The sequence below is a fragment of the Musca autumnalis genome, unplaced genomic scaffold (assembly GCF_047663935.1).
Source record: "Musca autumnalis isolate F117 unplaced genomic scaffold, ASM4766393v1 scaffold_18, whole genome shotgun sequence".
Classification (NCBI taxonomy): Eukaryota; Metazoa; Arthropoda; class Insecta; order Diptera; family Muscidae; genus Musca; species Musca autumnalis.
In genome coordinates this window covers 223,019-240,723 of record NW_027411733.1, presented here as the reverse complement: position 1 = coordinate 240,723, position 17,705 = coordinate 223,019, and the positions used below count along the sequence as shown (strand labels likewise).

The 17,705-nt window shown below is 38.3% G+C and overlaps 1 protein-coding gene across 1 annotated transcript; it reads right to left on the bottom strand.

The window, feature by feature from the left end:
* Positions 1 to 14,479: 14,479 nt before the first annotated feature.
* On the bottom strand, positions 14,480 to 17,083 carry LOC141391869 (uncharacterized). Its single transcript, XM_073964560.1, has one exon. The coding sequence runs from the start codon at positions 17,081 to 17,083 to the stop codon at positions 14,480 to 14,482; it is 2,604 nt and encodes an 867-aa protein (XP_073820661.1).
* Between the last annotated feature and the right edge of the window lie 622 nt (positions 17,084 to 17,705).

The window sequence follows — 17,705 nt, the reverse complement described above, 5'->3', positions numbered from 1 at the left end:
TCAACAATAACAACAATAGTCTGGATGATCACAATGGACCTCAAGGTCTCCGAGTGGAGTGGCTGTCAGCATTGGCAGTCACGCATCCTGAACCTAACCTAACCTATCCAAGTCTCAAGAAACACAAGTGTAAGCTTTGTCAAACCCATTACATGTCCATATGAGAGCATATATCTCATGACCCATTACATCTACAGTCTTCCCTCTTACGTTGTTTGTTAAGCTATCCTTGACACACAATCCATGCAATTTAGATGATGATATCGAATTCCGTTTGAAAGATAGACGCAGAAGCATCAAAGTCTCAAGAAATACAAGGGTAAGCTTTGTCAAACCCATTACATGTCCATATGGGAGCAAATATCTCATGACCCATTACATCTACAATCTTCCCTCTTACGTTGTTTGTTAAGCTATCCTTGACACACCATCCATGCAATTTAGATGACGATATCGAATTCCGTTTGAAAGATAGACGCAGAAGCATCAAAGTCTCAAGAAATACAAGGGTAAGCTTTGTCAAACCCTTTACATGTCCATATGGGGGCAAATATCTTATGACCCATTACATCTACAGTCTTCCTTCTTACGTTGTTTGTTAAGCTATCCTTGACACACCATCCATGCAATTTAGATGATGATATCGAATTCCGTTTGAAAGATAGACGCAGAAGCATCCAAGTCTCAAGAAACACAAATGTAAGCTTTGTCAAACCCATTACATGTCCATATGAGAGCATATATCTCATGACCCATAGCATCTACAACCTTATTTCTTACGCTGTTTGTTAAGCTATCCTTGACACACCATCCATGCAACTTAGATGACGATATCGAATTCCGTTTGAAAGATAGACGCAGAAGCATCAAGGTCTCAAGAAATACAAGGGTAAGCTTTGTCAAACCCATTACATGTCCATATGGGAGCAAATATCTCATGACCCATTACATCTACAGTCTTCTTTCTTACGTTGTTTGTTAAGCTATCCTTGAAACACCATCCATGCAATTTAGATGACGATATCGAATTCCGTTTGAAAGATAGACGCAGAAGCATCAAAGTCTCAAGAAATACAAGGGTAAATTTTGTCAAACCTATTACATGTCCATATGGGAGCAAATATCTCAGGACCCATAGCATCTACAATCTTTCCTCTTACGTTGTTTGTTAAGCTATCCTTGACACACAATCCATGCAATTTAGATGATGATATCGAATTCCGTTTGAAAGATAGACGCAGAAGCATCAAAGTCTCAAGAAATACAAGGGTAAGCTTTGTCAAATCCATTACATGTCCATATGGGAGCAAATATCTCATGACCCATTACATCTACAGTCTTCCTTCTTACGTTATTTGTTAAGCTATCCTTGACACACAATCCATGCAATTTAGATGATGATATCGAATTCCGTTTGAAAGATAGACGCAGAAGCATCCAAGTCTCAAGAAAAACAAGTTTAAGCTTTGTCAAACCCATTACATGTCCATATGGGAGCAAATATCTCATGACCCATTACATCTACAGTCTTCCTTGTCACGTTGTTTGTTAAGATATCCTTGACACACCATCCATGCAATTTAGATGACGATATCGAATTCCGTTTGAAAGATAGACGCAGAAGCATCAAAGTCTCAAGAAATACAATGGTAAGCTTTGTCAAACCCATTACATGTCCATATGGGAGCAAATATCTCATGACCCATTACATCTACAATCTTCCCTCTTACGTTGTTTGTTAAGCTATCCTTGACACACCATCCATGCAATTTAGATGACGATATCGAATTCCGTTTGAAAGATAGACGCAGAAGCATCAAAGTCTCAAGAAATACAAGGGTAAGATTTGTCAAATCCATTACATGTCCATATGGGAGCAAATATCTCATGACCCATTAAATCTACAGCCTTCCTTCTTAAGTTGTTTGTTAAGCTATCCTTGACACGCAATTTAGATGACGATATCGAATTCCGTTTGAAAGATAGACGCAGAAGCATCAAAGTCTCAAGAAATACAAGGGTAAGCTTTGTCAAACCCATTACATGTCCATATGGGAGCAAATTTCTCATGACCCATTACATCTACAATCTTCCCTCTTACGTTGTTTGTTAAGCTATCCTTGACACACCATCCACGCAATTTAGATGACGATATTGAATTCCGTTTGAAAGATAGACGCAGAAGCATCAAAGTCTCAAGAAATACAAGGGTAAGTTTTGTCAAACCCATTACATGTCCATATGGGAGCAAATATCGCATGACCCATTACATCTACAGTCTTCCTTCTTACGTTGTTTGCTAAGCTATCCTTGACACACCATCCATGCAATTTAGATGACGATATCGAATTTCGTTTGAAAGATAGACGCAGAAGTATCCAAGTCTCAAGAAACACAAGTGTAAGCTTTGTCAAACCCATTACATGTCCATATGAGAGCATATATCTCATGACCCATTACATCTACAGTCTTCCCTCTTACGTTGTTTGTTAAGCTATCCTTGACACACAATCCATGCAATTTAGATGATGATATCGAATTCCGTTTGAAAGATAGACGCAGAAGCATCAAAGTCTCAAGAAATACAAGGGTAAGCTTTGTCAAACCCATTACATGTCCATATGGGAGCAAATATCTCATGACCCATTACACCTACAATCTTCCCTCTTTCGTTGTTTGTTAAGCTATCCTTGACACACCATCCATGCAATTTAGATGACGATATCGAATTCCGTTTGAAAGATAGACGCAGAAGCATCAAAGTCTCAAGAAATACAAGGGTAAGCTTTGTCAAACCCATTACATGTCCATATGGGGGCAAATATCTTATGACCCATTACATCTACAGTCTTCCTTCTTACGTTGTTTGTTAAGCTATCCTTGACACACCATCCATGCAATTTAGATGATGATATCGAATTCCGTTTGAAAGATAGACGCAGAAGCATCCAAGTCTCAAGAAACACAAATGTAAGCTTTGTCAAACCCATTACATGTCCATATGAGAGCATATATCTCATGACCCATAGCATCTACAACCTTATTTCTTACGCTGTTTGTTAAGCTATCCTTGACACACCATCCATGCAATTTAGATGACGATATCGAATTCCGTTTGAAAGATAGACGCAGAAGCATCAAGGTCTCAAGAAATACAAGGGTAAGCTTTGTCAAACCCATTACATGTCCATATGGGAGCAAATATCTCATGACCCATTACATCTACAGTCTTCTTTCTTACGTTGTTTGTTAAGCTATTCTTGAAACACCATCCATGCAATTTAGATGACGATATCGAATTCCGTTTGAAAGATAGACGCAGAAGCATCAAAGTCTCAAGAAATACAAGGGTAAATTTTGTCAAACCCATTACATGTCCATATGGGAGCAAATATCTCATGACCCATAGCATCTACAGTCTTCCTTCTTACGTTGTTTGTTAAGCTATCCTTGACACACAATCCATGCAATTTAGATGATGATATCGAATTCCGTTTGAAAGATAGACGCAGAAGCCTCCAAGTCTCAAGAAAAACAAGTGTAAGCTTTGTCAAACCCATTACATGTCCATATGAGAGCAAATATCTCATGACCCATTACATCTACAGTCTTCCTTCTTACGTTGTTTGCTAAGCTATCCTTGACACACCATCCATGCAATTTAGATGACGATATCGAATTCCGTTTGAAAGATAGACGCAGAAGCATCAAAGTCTCAAGAAATACAAGGGTAAGCTTTGTCAAATCCATTACATGTCCATATGGGAGCAAATATCTCATGACCCATTACATCTACAGCCTTCCTTCTTACGTTGTTTGTTAAGCTATCCTTGACACACCATCCATGCAATTAAGATGATGATATCGAATTCCGTTTGAAAGATAGACGCAGAAGCATCCAAGTCTCAAGAAACACAAGTGTAAGCTTTGTCAAACCCATTACATGTCCATATGGGACCAAATATCTCATAACCCATTACATCTACAGTCTTCCTTCTTACGTTGTTTGTTAAGCTATCCTTGACACACAATCCATGCAATTTAGATGATGATATCGAATTCCGTTTAAAAGATAGACGCAGAAGCATCCAAGTCTCAAGAAAAACAAGTGTAAGCTTTGTCAAACCCATTACATGTCCATATGAGAGCAAATATCTCATGACCCATTACATCTACAGTCTTCCTTCTTACGTTGTTTGCTAAGCTATCCTTGACACACCATCCATGCAATTTAGATGACGATATCGAATTCCGTTTGAAAGATAGACGCAGAAGCATCAAAGTCTCAAGAAATACAAGGGTAAGCTTTGTCAAATCCATTACATGTCCATATGGGAGCAAATATCTCATGACCCATTACATCTACAGCCTTCCTTCTTACGTTGTTTGTTAAGCTATCCTTGACACACCATCCATGCAATTTAGATGACGATATCGAATTCCGTTTGAAAGATAGACGCAGAAGCATCAAAGTCTCAAGAAATACAAGGGTAAGCTTTGTCAAACCCATTACATGTCCATATGGGAGCAAATATCTCATGACCCATTACATCTACAGTCTTCCCTCTTACGTTGTTTGTTAAACTATTCTTGACACACCATCCATGCAATTTAGATGATGATATCGAATTCCGTTTGAAAGCTAGACGCAGAAGCATCCAAGTCTCAAGAAACACAAGTGTAAGCTTTGTCAAACCCATTACATGTCCATATGGGACCAAATATCTCATGACCCATTACATCTACAGTCTTCCTTCTTACGTTGTTTGTTAAGCTATCCTTGAAACACAATCCATGCAATTTAGATGATGATATCGAATTCCGTTTGAAAGATAGACGCAGAAGCATCCAAGTCGCAAGAAATATAAGGGTAAGCTTTGTCAAACCCATTACATGTCCATATGAGAGCATATATCTCATGACCCATAGCATCTACAACCTTCTTTCTTACGCTGTTTGTTAAGCTATCCTGGACACACCATCCATGCAATTTAGATGATGATATCGAATTCCGTTTGAAAGATAGACGCAGAAGCATCAAAGTCTCAAGAAATACAAGGGTAATCTTTGTCAAACCCATTACATGTCCATATGGGAGCAAATATCTCATGACCCATTACATCTACAGTCTTCCCTCTTACGTTGTTTGTTAAGCTATCCTTGACACACCATCCATGCAATTTAGATGATGATATCGAATTCCGTTTGAAAGCTAGACGCAGAAGCATCCAAGTCTCAAGAAACACAAGTGTAAGCTTTGTCAAACCCATTACATGTCCATATGGGACCAAATATCTCATGACCCATTACATCTACAGTCTTCCTTCTTACGTTGTTTGTTAAGCTATCCTTGAAACACAATCCATGCAATTTAGATGATGATATCGAATTCCGTTTGAAAGATAGACGCAGAAGCATCAAAGTCTCAAGAAATACAAGGGTAAGCTTTGTCAAACCCATTACATGTCCATATGGGAGCAAATATCTCATGACCTATTACATCTACAGTCTTCCTTCTTACGTTGTTTGCTAAGCTATCCTTGACACACCATCCATGCAATTTAGATGATGATATCGAATTCCGTTTGAAAGATAGACGCAGAACCACCCAAGTCTCAAGAAATACAAGGGTAAGCTTTGTCAAATCCATTACATGTCCATATGGGAGCAAATATCTCATGACCCATTACATCTACAGTCTTCATTCTCACGTTGTTTGTTAAGCTATCCTTGACACACCATCCATGCAATTTAGATGACGATATCGAATTCCGTTTGAAAGATAGACGCAGAAGCATCAAAGTCTCAAGAAATACAAGGGTTAGCTTTGTCAAATCCATTACATGTCCATATGGGAGAAAATATCTAATGACCCATTACATCTACAGTCTTCCCTCTTACGTTGTTTGTTAAGCTATCCTTGACACACCATCCATGTAATTTAGATGACGATATCGAATTCCGTTTGAAAGATAGACGCAGAAGCATGAAAGTCTCAAGAAATACAAGGGTAATCTTTTTCAAACCCATTACATGTCCATATGGGAGCAAATATCTCATGACCCATTACATCTACAATCTTCCCTCTTACGTTGTTTGTTAAGCTATCCTTGACACACCATCCATGCAATTTAGATGACGATATCGAATTCCGTTTGAAAGATAGACGCAGAAGCATCAAAGTCTCAAGAAATACAAGGGTAAGCTTTGTCAAACCCATTACATGTTCATATGGGAGCAAATATCTTATGACCCATTACATCTACAGTCTTCCTTCTTACGTTGTTTGTTAAGCTATCCTTGACACACCATCCATGCAATTTAGATGATGATATCGAATTCCGTTTGAAAGATAGACGCAGAAGCATCCAAGTCTCAAGAAACACAAATGTAAGCTTTGTCAAACCCATTACATGTCCATATGAGAGCATATATCTCATGACCCATTACATCTACAGTCTTCCTTCTCACGTTGTTTGTTAAGCTATCCTTGACACACCATCCATGCAATTTAGATGATGATATCGAATTCCGTTTGAAAGATAGACGCAGAAGCATCAAAGTCTCAAGAAATACAAGGGTCAGCTTTGTCAAACCCATTACATGTCCATATGGGAGCAAATATCTCATGACCCATTACATCTACAGTCTTCCTTCTTACGTTGTTTGTTAAGCTATCCTTGACACACCATCCATGCAATTTAGACGATGATATCGAATTCCGTTTGAAAGATAGACGCAGAAGCATCCAAGTCTCAAGAAACACAAGTGTAAGCTTTGTCAAATCCATTACATGTCCATATGGGAGCAAATATCTCATGACCCATTACATCTACAGTCTTCCTTCTCACGTTGTTTTTAAGCTATCATTGACACACAATCCATGCAATTTAGATGACGATATCGAATTCCGTTTGAAAGATAGACGCAGAAGCATCAAAGTCTCAAGAAATACAAGGGTAAGCTTTGTCAAACCCATTACATGTCCATATGGGAGCAAATATCTCATGACCCATTACATCTACAGTCTTCCTTCTTACGTTGTTTGTTAAGCTATCCTTGACACACCATCCATGCAATTTAGATGATGATATCGAATTCCGTTTGAAAGATAGACGCAGAACCACCCAAGTCTCAAGAAATGCAAGGGTAAGCTATGACAAACCCATTACATGTCCATATGGTGTAATAGTCCGTAGTTATAAATAAAACACGTCTGAATTATTCTCGAACTCCGTAAAAAGTAATTTTTATTATATTTTCATATTTGATATTCACATGACATTATTGTCTATGCTACCGATACTACAGATACTATTTATACCCTATACCACAATGTGGAAAAGGGTATTATAAGTTTGTTTTGGTAAAAATTCATGTAACACCGCGAAATAATTGTCGGAGACCCCCAATGTGGTATACCGATCTTCATATCTCGACGAGATAAAGCGATTTTGAGATGTGTGTCCGTCCGTCCGTCCGTCCGTCTGTCCATTATAAATTGCGGCTCCAGGCCGCAATTGTGGACCGATGTATGGAGGTCGGGTTCAGATCAGAATAGATCCCTATTCTTATTGGTGATGATCGCGAAATATTTAGCGGGTGAAATGGACCAAAAACATAATATTTATCCAATTTTCTAGCGGCTCTGTAGGTCTCAATAATAGTCCGATCAACGCGTAAATTTAAATAAGGTAAGAGTATATCACAAAGGAGAAGCTTGCAATTTGAGATGGCGATCGGATAATATTTAGAGGGTTAAATGGACCAAAACTTTTGTGTGAAAAGTGTGAAAATTTTTAATATACAGCTTATATCTTAATTCCTAGAAGTGACATTCCGGACAAGTGAGATATACTTGAAAGTGGAACGCTTGACCTTTCAATTGATACCAATTATGTTGGTGTGCATGATCAGATAACAGAGTTACAGCCTAAAATATTCCGTTATTTGTTTGTAGTGTAATAATAAACTCGCTAGAAGTCGCAATTATACATCAATAGTCACGAAATTTTGAACCGGGTAAGAGTATAGGTCGAAAAAGATGCCTACAATTTTGAATGATGATCTGATATTCTTTAGCGGGTGAAATGGACTATTATTTTGTATGCAAAATATAAAAATGTTATTTTTGGTCGATATTTTAATTCCTTGAGGACATATATATTTCGCAAAATAGCCTACATATGGAAAAAACTATTGACCTTTCCTCTGATCTAAATTGCAATAAAGTGTTTGCTAGGTAACGGGCCTACTGCCTAATATATAATGGGTTCTGTGTAGAGAACCACATTTTTATCCCATGCTACATATTGTCTTTCCAAAAGATTATGTAACACCACGAAATATTCGTCCTAGACCTCTTATTTGGTATGCCAAAATTCATATCTCGACGAGATAAAGCGATGTGTGTCCGTCCATTAAAAATTGTAAACAAGCTTAAGGCCGCAATTATGGACCCATTGTAACGAATTTTTTAAGGAGGTTAGGTGCGGGCCAGAATAGAAATGATTAGTTTTTGGTGATGATCGTGAAATGTTCAGAGGATGAAATGGACCAAAAACAAAATTTTAACCAATTTTGTAGCGGCTCTGTAGGTCAAAATAATAACCCGCAAAATTTTAAAGAAAGTTTGAGTTTATGATGAAGAAGAAACGTACAAACCAACGTGAAGATCAGATAAAACTTAGCGGGTTAAATGGACTGAAACTTTTGTGTGAAATTGGTAAAAATTTCAATAACGTAGCGGTTAAACAACGGAAGTAATAGTACTACATAAGTGGGTTTCATTACATTTTAGTTTGTGTGAACTAAATTTTCCTTTCCTGCTACAAAAATGTCTTTGTCATGCTATACAACTTTATGGTTTTGGTTATAAGTATTATACATTACATCTCTGATATTTGATAATTAAATTTTCATAATCATTGAAAAGAAGTTCCGTGGAGAGCGATTGTCCAGGGATAGTGGTATAGGGTATCCCATGGTCGGCTCCGTCCGACTATAGACTTTTCTTATTTGTTTTTTTTTTATTTTTTTTTTCAAAATTAATATAAACAAATTATTCTGATTACATTCGATACTCCTGGAATCGTATTGGCTTTTGACGTTTGGCTGGCAATAGTCGCCCCTGTTGCGGCGATCCCAAGTCCCCCGTTGGCAATACGATCGAAGGAGATTGATTGCCCGTGGTTCGGGCACAAGGCTTTGATTTATTTCCTTCGTTCACAAGTGGATTGAACGATGATTCATTTATACTGTCGTCAATTGAAATTCGTTTAAGATGTGCAACGTTCCGTCGCTTCCTTCTTCCATTTTCCGTCGATTCAACCAAAGCTTCAGAACCACTCCTTTTCAATACTTTGTGTATGTTTGGCTCAAATGGTGAGTCTAACTTATTCATCACAACCTGCCGTTTTAATATGACCATGTCCCCTTCTTTTATATCGATATGCTTAGCATTTCTCTTGGAATCTGCATATACCTTTCCTTTTTCTTTTTGTTCTTTGTCACGATCATGCAGCTCTTCGTCGATTTCCAATGGCTGTGTTATAGTTGGAAGCTTATCTCTTATCTTCTGATTGAACATCAATTCGGCTGGCGACTTCAATGTTGTTGAGTGTGGTGTTGATCGATACATCAACAAATATTTCAACAATTCTGCTTTCCAGTTGCTTTTTGTTGCTTGACTTATTTTCAGAACCTTCAATAGTGACCGATTTTGCCGCTCAACCTCACCATTTTGCTGGGGCCAGTATGGTGTCGTGTTTATCAATTTAATGTTGTTTATTTCGCAGTAATTTCGAAACTCAGCGCCAAACTGTGGTCCATTATCTGCCGTAATGGATTCTGGAAATCCAAATCGCGCAAAAATGATTTCCAATCGATTTATGGTTTCCATTGTATCGATCTTTGTCATTATCTCGACCTCCATGAAACAACTGTAGTAATCAACGATGACAAATAGGTGGTGACCCGAAGGTAATGGTCCACAAAAATTCACCGCTAGGTGCTGCCACGGTTCTGATGGTAATTCGGTTCTGCGTATCGGTTCTGGATTAGACGGTATACTAACGAGGGTACAACCTTGACACCTTTTTACCATGGCCTCAACATTTTGATCGATTCTAGGCCACCATACTTTTGCTCGTAGACGTCTTTTCATTACCGTCATACCTGGATGTCCTTCATGGGCCAAATCTAGTACACGACTCCGCAAGTCCGATGGAATGACAATACGTGTGCCTCTTAATAGTATACGATCTGCAAAACTCAATTCTGTTTCATATACTTTGTATGATTCAGCAGCACCAACCCATTCTTGATTCATAATTGCATTTCTTACTGCTTGAATTTCATGGTCGTTATCAGACGCTTGTACTATTTCCTGAAGCTTCATCGCCTTTGGAGTTACATGCGATAGCAGCCAATTGACATAACAATCTGAGTCTTCGCACCGTTCTCCAGTAATTTCAATGTTTGCTATTGAACCAACGGCCAGTCGCGATAGTGGATTGGCTATATTTGACTTACCAGGCCGGTAGATTACCTTGTATCGGTATGATTGTAATCTCAATACCCATCGTTCGATCCGTGCACATGGCTTCGATCTCGGTGCAAAGATTGTCTCCAGTGGTTTGTGGTCGGTGACTAGTTCAAATAGCAATTTTCTACTGCCCATACCAAAGCAAGGGCTTCCTTCTCTGTTTGTGCGTACCTTTTCTCGATAGCGGATAGACTGCGACCAGCGTATGATATTATACGTGGACCTGATTCGTTAAATTGTATAAGAACGGCACCTAGTCCCACTGGACTGGCATCTGCAATAATTTGGGTACGATCTTTGGTACTGTAACACCCAAGTGTTTTTTCCGTTGACATATACCGTTTTAAATCATTAAAAGCTTTTGCATGAACTGAACTCCATTCAAATTGGGTATCTTTGTGAGTTAACTTGCGCAGAGGATCGGTAATTGTAGCTAAATTTGGTATGAATTTTCCCACATAATTTACCAGACCCAAGAAACTACGTACCTCTTCAGATGTCGAAGGTTCTCGGAACCGTTTGATGGCATCCACTTTATCAAACGTAGGTGTGATCCCGTTTGGCGACAATCGATGGCCAAGAAACTCAAGCTCTGAAACTCCAATGACACATTTTTTAATGTTGAGCGTCACATTAAATTTTCGAAGACGAAACGATACTACAGATACTATTTATACCCTATACCACAATGTGGAAAAGGGTATTATAAGTTTGTTTTGGTAAAAATTCATGTAACACCGCGAAATAATTGTCGGAGACCCCCAATGTGGTATACCAATCTTCATATCTCGACGAGATAAAGCGATTTTGAGATGTGTGTCCGTCCGTCCGTCCGTCTGTCCATTATAAATTGTAAACACAATCCAGGCCGCAATTGTGGACCGATCGTCACGAAATTTTGTATGGAGGTCGGGTTCAGATCAGAATAGATCCCTATTCTTATTGGTGATGATCGCGAAATATTTAGCGGGTGAAATGGACCAAAAACATAATATTTATCCAATTTTCTAGCGGCTCTGTAGGTCTCAATAATAGTCCCATCAACGCGTAAATTTAAATAAGGTAAGAGTATATCACAAAGGAGAAGCTTGCAATTTGAGATGGCGATCGGATAATATTTAGAGGGTTAAATGGACCAAAACTTTTGTGTGAAAAGTGTGAAAATTTTTAATATACAGCTTATATCTTAATTCCTAGAAGTGACATTCCGGACAAGTGAGATATACTTGAAAGTGGAACGCTTGACCTTTCAATTGATACCAATTATGTTGGTGTGCATGATCAGATAACAGAGTTACAGCCTAAAATATTCCGTTATTTGTTTGTAGTGTAATAATAAACTCGCTAGAAGTCGCAATTATACATCAATAGTCACGAAATTTTGAACCGGGTAAGAGTATAGGTCGAAAAAGATGCCTACAATTTTGAATGATGATCTGATATTCTTTAGCGGGTGAAATGGACTATTATTTTGTATGCAAAATATAAAAATGTTATTTTTGGTCGATATTTTAATTCCTTGAGGACATATATATTTCGCAAAGTAGCCTACATATGGAAAAAACTATTGAACTTTCCTCTGATCTAAATTGCAATAAAGTGTTTGCTAGGTAACGGGCCTACTGCCTAATATATAATGGGTTCTGTGTAGAGAACCACATTTTTATCCCATGCTACATATTGTCTTTCCAAAAAATTATGTAACACCACGAAATATTCGTCCTAGACCCCTTATTTGGTATGCCAAAATTCATATCTCGACGAGATAAAGCAATGTGTGTCCGTCCATTAAAAATTGTAAACAAGCTTAAGGCCGCAATTATGGACCCATTGTAACGAATTTTTTAAGGAGGTTAGGTTCGGGCCAGAATAGAAATGATTAGTTTTTGGTGATGATCGTGAAATGTTCAGAGGATGAAATGGACCAAAAACAAAATTTTAACCAATTTTGTAGCGGCTCTGTAGGTCAAAATAATAACCCGCAAAATTTTAAAGAAAGTTTGAGTTTATGATGAAGAAGAAACGTACAAACCAACGTGAAGATCAGATAAAACTTAGCGGGTTAAATGGACTGAAACTTTTGTGTGAAATTGGTAAAAATTTCAATAACGTAGCGGTTAAACAACGGAAGTAATAGTACTACATAAGTGGGTTTCATTACATTTTAGTTTGTGTGAACTAAATTTTCCTTTCCTGCTACAAAAATGTCTTTGTCATGCTATACAACTTTATGGTTTTGGTTATAAGTATTATACATTACATCTCTGATATTTGATAATTAAATTTTCATAATCATTGAAAAGAAGTTCCGTGGAGAGCGATTGTCCAGGGATAGTGGTATAGGGTATCCCATGGTCGGCTCCGTCCGACTATAGACTTTTCTTATTTGTTTTTTTTTATTTTATTTTTTTTTTTTTCAAAATTAATATAAACAAATTATTCTGATTACATTCGATACTCCTGGAATCGTATTGGCTTTTGACATCTGCGTTTGGCTGGCAATAGTCGCCCCTGTTGCGGCGATCCCAAGTCCACCGTTGGCAATACGATCGAAGGAGATTGATTGCCCGTGGTTCGGGCACAAGGCTTTGATTTATTTCCTTCGTTCACAAGTGGATTGAACGATGATTCATTTATACTGTCGTCAATTGAAATTCGTTTAAGATGTGCAACGTTCCGTCGCTTCCTTCTTCCATTTTCCGTCGATTCAACCAAAGCTTCAGAACCACTCCTTTTCAATACTTTGTGTATGTTTGGCTCAAATGGTGAGTCTAACTTATTCATCACAACCTGCCGTTTTAATATGACCATGTCCCCTTCTTTTATATCGATATGCTTAGCATTTCTCTTGGAATCTGCATATACCTTTCCTTTTTCTTTTTGTTCTTTGTCACGATCATGCAGCTCTTCGTCGATTTCCAATGGCTGTGTTATAGTTGGAAGCTTATCTCTTATCTTCCGATTGAACATCAATTCGGCTGGCGACTTCAATGTTGTTGAGTGTGGTGTTGATCGATACATCAACAAATATTTCAACAATTCTGCTTTCCAGTTGCTTTTTGTTGCTTGACTTATTTTCAGAACCTTCAATAGTGACCGATTTTGCCGCTCAACCTCACCATTTTGCTGGGGCCAGTATGGTGTCGTGTTTATCAATTTAATGTTGTTTATTTCGCAGTAATTTCGAAACTCAGCGCCAAACTGTGGTCCATTATCTGCCGTAATGGATACTGGAAATCCAAATCGCGCAAAAATGATTTCCAATCGATTTATGGTTTCCATTGTATCGATCTTTGTCATTATCTCGACCTCCATGAAACGACTGTAGTAATCAACGATGACAAATAGGTGGTGACCCGAAGGTAATGGTCCACAAAAATTCACCGCTAGGTGCTGCCACGGTTCTGATGGTAATTCGGTTCTGCGTATCGGTTCTGGATTAGACGGTATACTAACGAGGGTACAACCTTGACACCTTTTTACCATGGCCTCAACATTTTGATCGATTCTAGGCCACCATACTTTTGCTCGTAGACGTCTTTTCATTACCGTCATACCTGGATGTCCTTCATGGGCTAAATCTAGTACACGACTCCGCAAGTCCGATGGAATGACAATACGTGTGCCTCTTAATAGTATACGATCTGCAAAACTCAATTCTGTTTCATATACTTTGTATGATTCAGCAGCACCAACCCATTCTTGATTCATAATTGCATTTTTTACTGCTTGAATTTCATGGTCGTTATCAGACGCTTGTACTATTTCCTGAAGCTTCATCGCCTTTGGAGTTACATGCGATAGCAGCCAATTGACATAATAATCTGAGTCTTCGCACCGTTCTCCAGTAATTTCAATGTTTGCTATTGAACCAACTGCCAGTCGCGATAGTGGATCGGCTATATTTGACTTACCAGGCCGGTAGATTACCTTTTATCGGTATGATTGTAATCTCAATACCCATCGTTCCATCCGTGCACATGGCTTCGATCTCGGTGCAAAGATTGTCTCCAGTGGTTTGTGGTCGGTGACTAGTTCAAATAGCTTTCCATAAACGTAGTAATGGAATCTTTCTACTGCCCATACCAAAGCAAGGGCTTCCTTCTCTGTTTGTGCGTACCTTTTCTCGATAGCGGATAGACTGCGACCAGCGTATGATATTATACGTGGACCTGATTCGTTAAATTGTATAAGAACGGCACCTAGTCCCACTGGACTGGCATCTGCAATAATTTGGGTACGATCTTTGGTACTGTAATACCCAAGTGTTTTTTCTGTTGACATATACCGTTTTAAATCATTACAAGCTTTTGCATGAACTGAACTCCATTCAAATTGGGTATCTTTGTGAGTTAACTTGCGCAGAGGATCGGTAATTGTAGCTAAATTTGGTATGAATTTTCCCACATAATTTACCAGACCCAAGAAACTACGTACCTCTTCAGATGTCGAAGGTTCTCGGAACCGTTTGATGGCATCCACTTTATCAAACGTAGGTGTGATCCCGTTTGGCGACAATCGATGGCCAAGAAACTCAAGCTCTGAAACTCCAATGACACATTTTTTTATGTTGAGCGTCACATTAAATTTTCGAAGACGATCAAAAACCTTTTTCAAACGTCTATCATGCTCATCTTTCGTCTCCGCGTAAACAATAATATCATCTATAAAATTAAGACACCCGTCACACCCATTTAGTACTTGTTCCATAATTTTTTGAAAGATTTCTGGAGCGCATGTAATGCCAAACATCAGCCTAGTATAAAGATAGAGTCCACGCTTAGTTATAAATGTCGTGATTTCTCTTGAATCAGGAGCAATTTCGACCTGGTGGAAGGCCTGCTTAATGTCCAATTTGGAGAAAAATTTACCGGTGCCTATATGGGGTAGAAAATCGTCTATCGTTGGTAACGGGTGATTTTCTCTACTGAACGCCTCATTTGCTCGACGCATATCGACACATAGACGTATATCATCTCGTTTTGGCACCACGACAACCGGAGAAACCCATTTCGAGGGGCCATTCACCTTTTCAATAATACCTTGTCGTAACATTTCTTGAATCTTTTTGTCGACAGCTTCCTCGAGTGGAGCAGGGATACGCCGATACGGTTGTACTATGGGTTTTAGATTTTCTTTTATCGGTATGTGAACTATGATACCGGCGATTTTGCCAAGTTGATGATCATCAGTTTTCCCAGTAACTTGATTGATGTTATTTCCTATTTTTAATACTTGCAAACACATAGCCGTATCGCGCCCTAATAAGAGCTTCCCTTTTTCATCAACAACATAAAAATCTGCTATAGTGCTTCTACCATCTATCTGAACCATCGCTTTGAAAAGTCCCATAAGCTTCAACGGTTTTCCACCATATGCTGTGAATGTCTTATCAGTTTGTTTCTGGCGACCGATTACATTTACATTTTTGCTTTTCAAATCCATCCAATTTTCTCGATCCACCACATTGTATTTTGATCCCGAGTCAATGATAGCCGTGGTCTCAACACCTCCAATTTGACATCGTATTTCGTTTGAACTGTCGTATGTACTAATGCAAAATACATTATCATCAGCATTATCGTCATACTCCTCCATAGAAGAAACCATCTGCACCCGTTCCGTTTCGTAGTTCCCTGTCGCTCTGTTTAATGACTTATAGCGTGAATCGTTTTCATCGTAATGCTCATTTCTCTTGCGCTTCCGAATGTTCGTTGTCATACATTTCCGAGCAAAATGATTTTTCCCACCACACTTCGAACATTCTTTACCCTTCGCTGGACAGCGATTGTCATTAGCCTTATGACCCTTTGTTCCACACCGATAACATTCGAATCGACTGTTTTGGTTACTTCGAAATTGTCGTTTGCGCATATCCTGACTGCCAATTTTGCACACATCTACATTATTGTTGTTCGGCGAATTACTGTCACCGCAAGCTGACTTGGATGTTCGAAACGACTTCTGCTGTTCCGATACTGCTTCTATAATCCTTGCCATTTTCAAAATTTCATCCAAACTGTCATCACCACGTTCAAGAATCTTACGCCGCAGTAAATCAGATGAACATGCCTCCGTGATTTGATCCTTAATGTTGCTCTCAATTTGATTTCCAAAATTACATCTTTCGGCCTGTGTACGAAGACGCACTGCAAACAGTTCAATTCTCTCGTTTGGTTCTTGTTTCATTTTTCGAAAGATGTGTCGTTCATATGTGGCATTTCGTTTCGGTGCAAAGAAATTCTGTAATTTCATTACCGCATCATCATATTTGTTTAAATGAGGAATAAATCCACCAATCAGTGCCCCGCGTTTGACATAATCCTCTGTGTGCGGCAAATTGAAGAACACCTCCTGTACTTTTGTGCCAGCATAATGTAACAACCAACTGTATTTTTCGTCACAATCTGTTATTCGATTTGCAGTTGCAAAAAGCTCAAAGCCACGCAACCAACTATTCCATTTAATTGCACAGTTACCATCATCTATTTCAAACTGAAATTCCAACAGCCCACGTGTGAATTGTGTCCGACCCATATCTAAATCTTTAAGACACAAATAATTTAATTTCCTGTGACATCTTCTTGAATCGTCACACCTTCATTTCACTTCCCAACTTCGGGGTTGCTTATACACATTGCATATTAGCTTGAATAAATCATTCTACTTTTCTATATTTTGCTCTCTTCTGAATTTAATCAATTGCGAACCGAATTTAATCATCGCACCAGCAAAATAATTCGCATTGCTCAATATGTATTCTGAATTTAATCAATTGCGAACCGAATTTTATCATCGCATTAGCAATACATCATCATCATCTTAATCTAATGTGAACCGAATTTAATTCTCACATTAGAAATTGGGAGCTGATCATCGCATTTTCCAACATTACAAATTCCTTACTCAATTTGTTTGCACTGTGTATAAGTAACCATACCATAGTTTGAACTTCCATACACAGAAGTTAATATTCCAAACTCATGGCTCATTTTGATATTGTGTACATGTAAAAGAAAAAAAATATAAATAAAGTTTACTCGAGCTTGAGGTCTATAAATTTGGTTTATTTATTTATTGCCTCCAATATTTCGAAATTCTATGAATTTCATCTTCAGGGAGTATTTTAGATCTACAAAATAAATAGAAGTACGTCTTA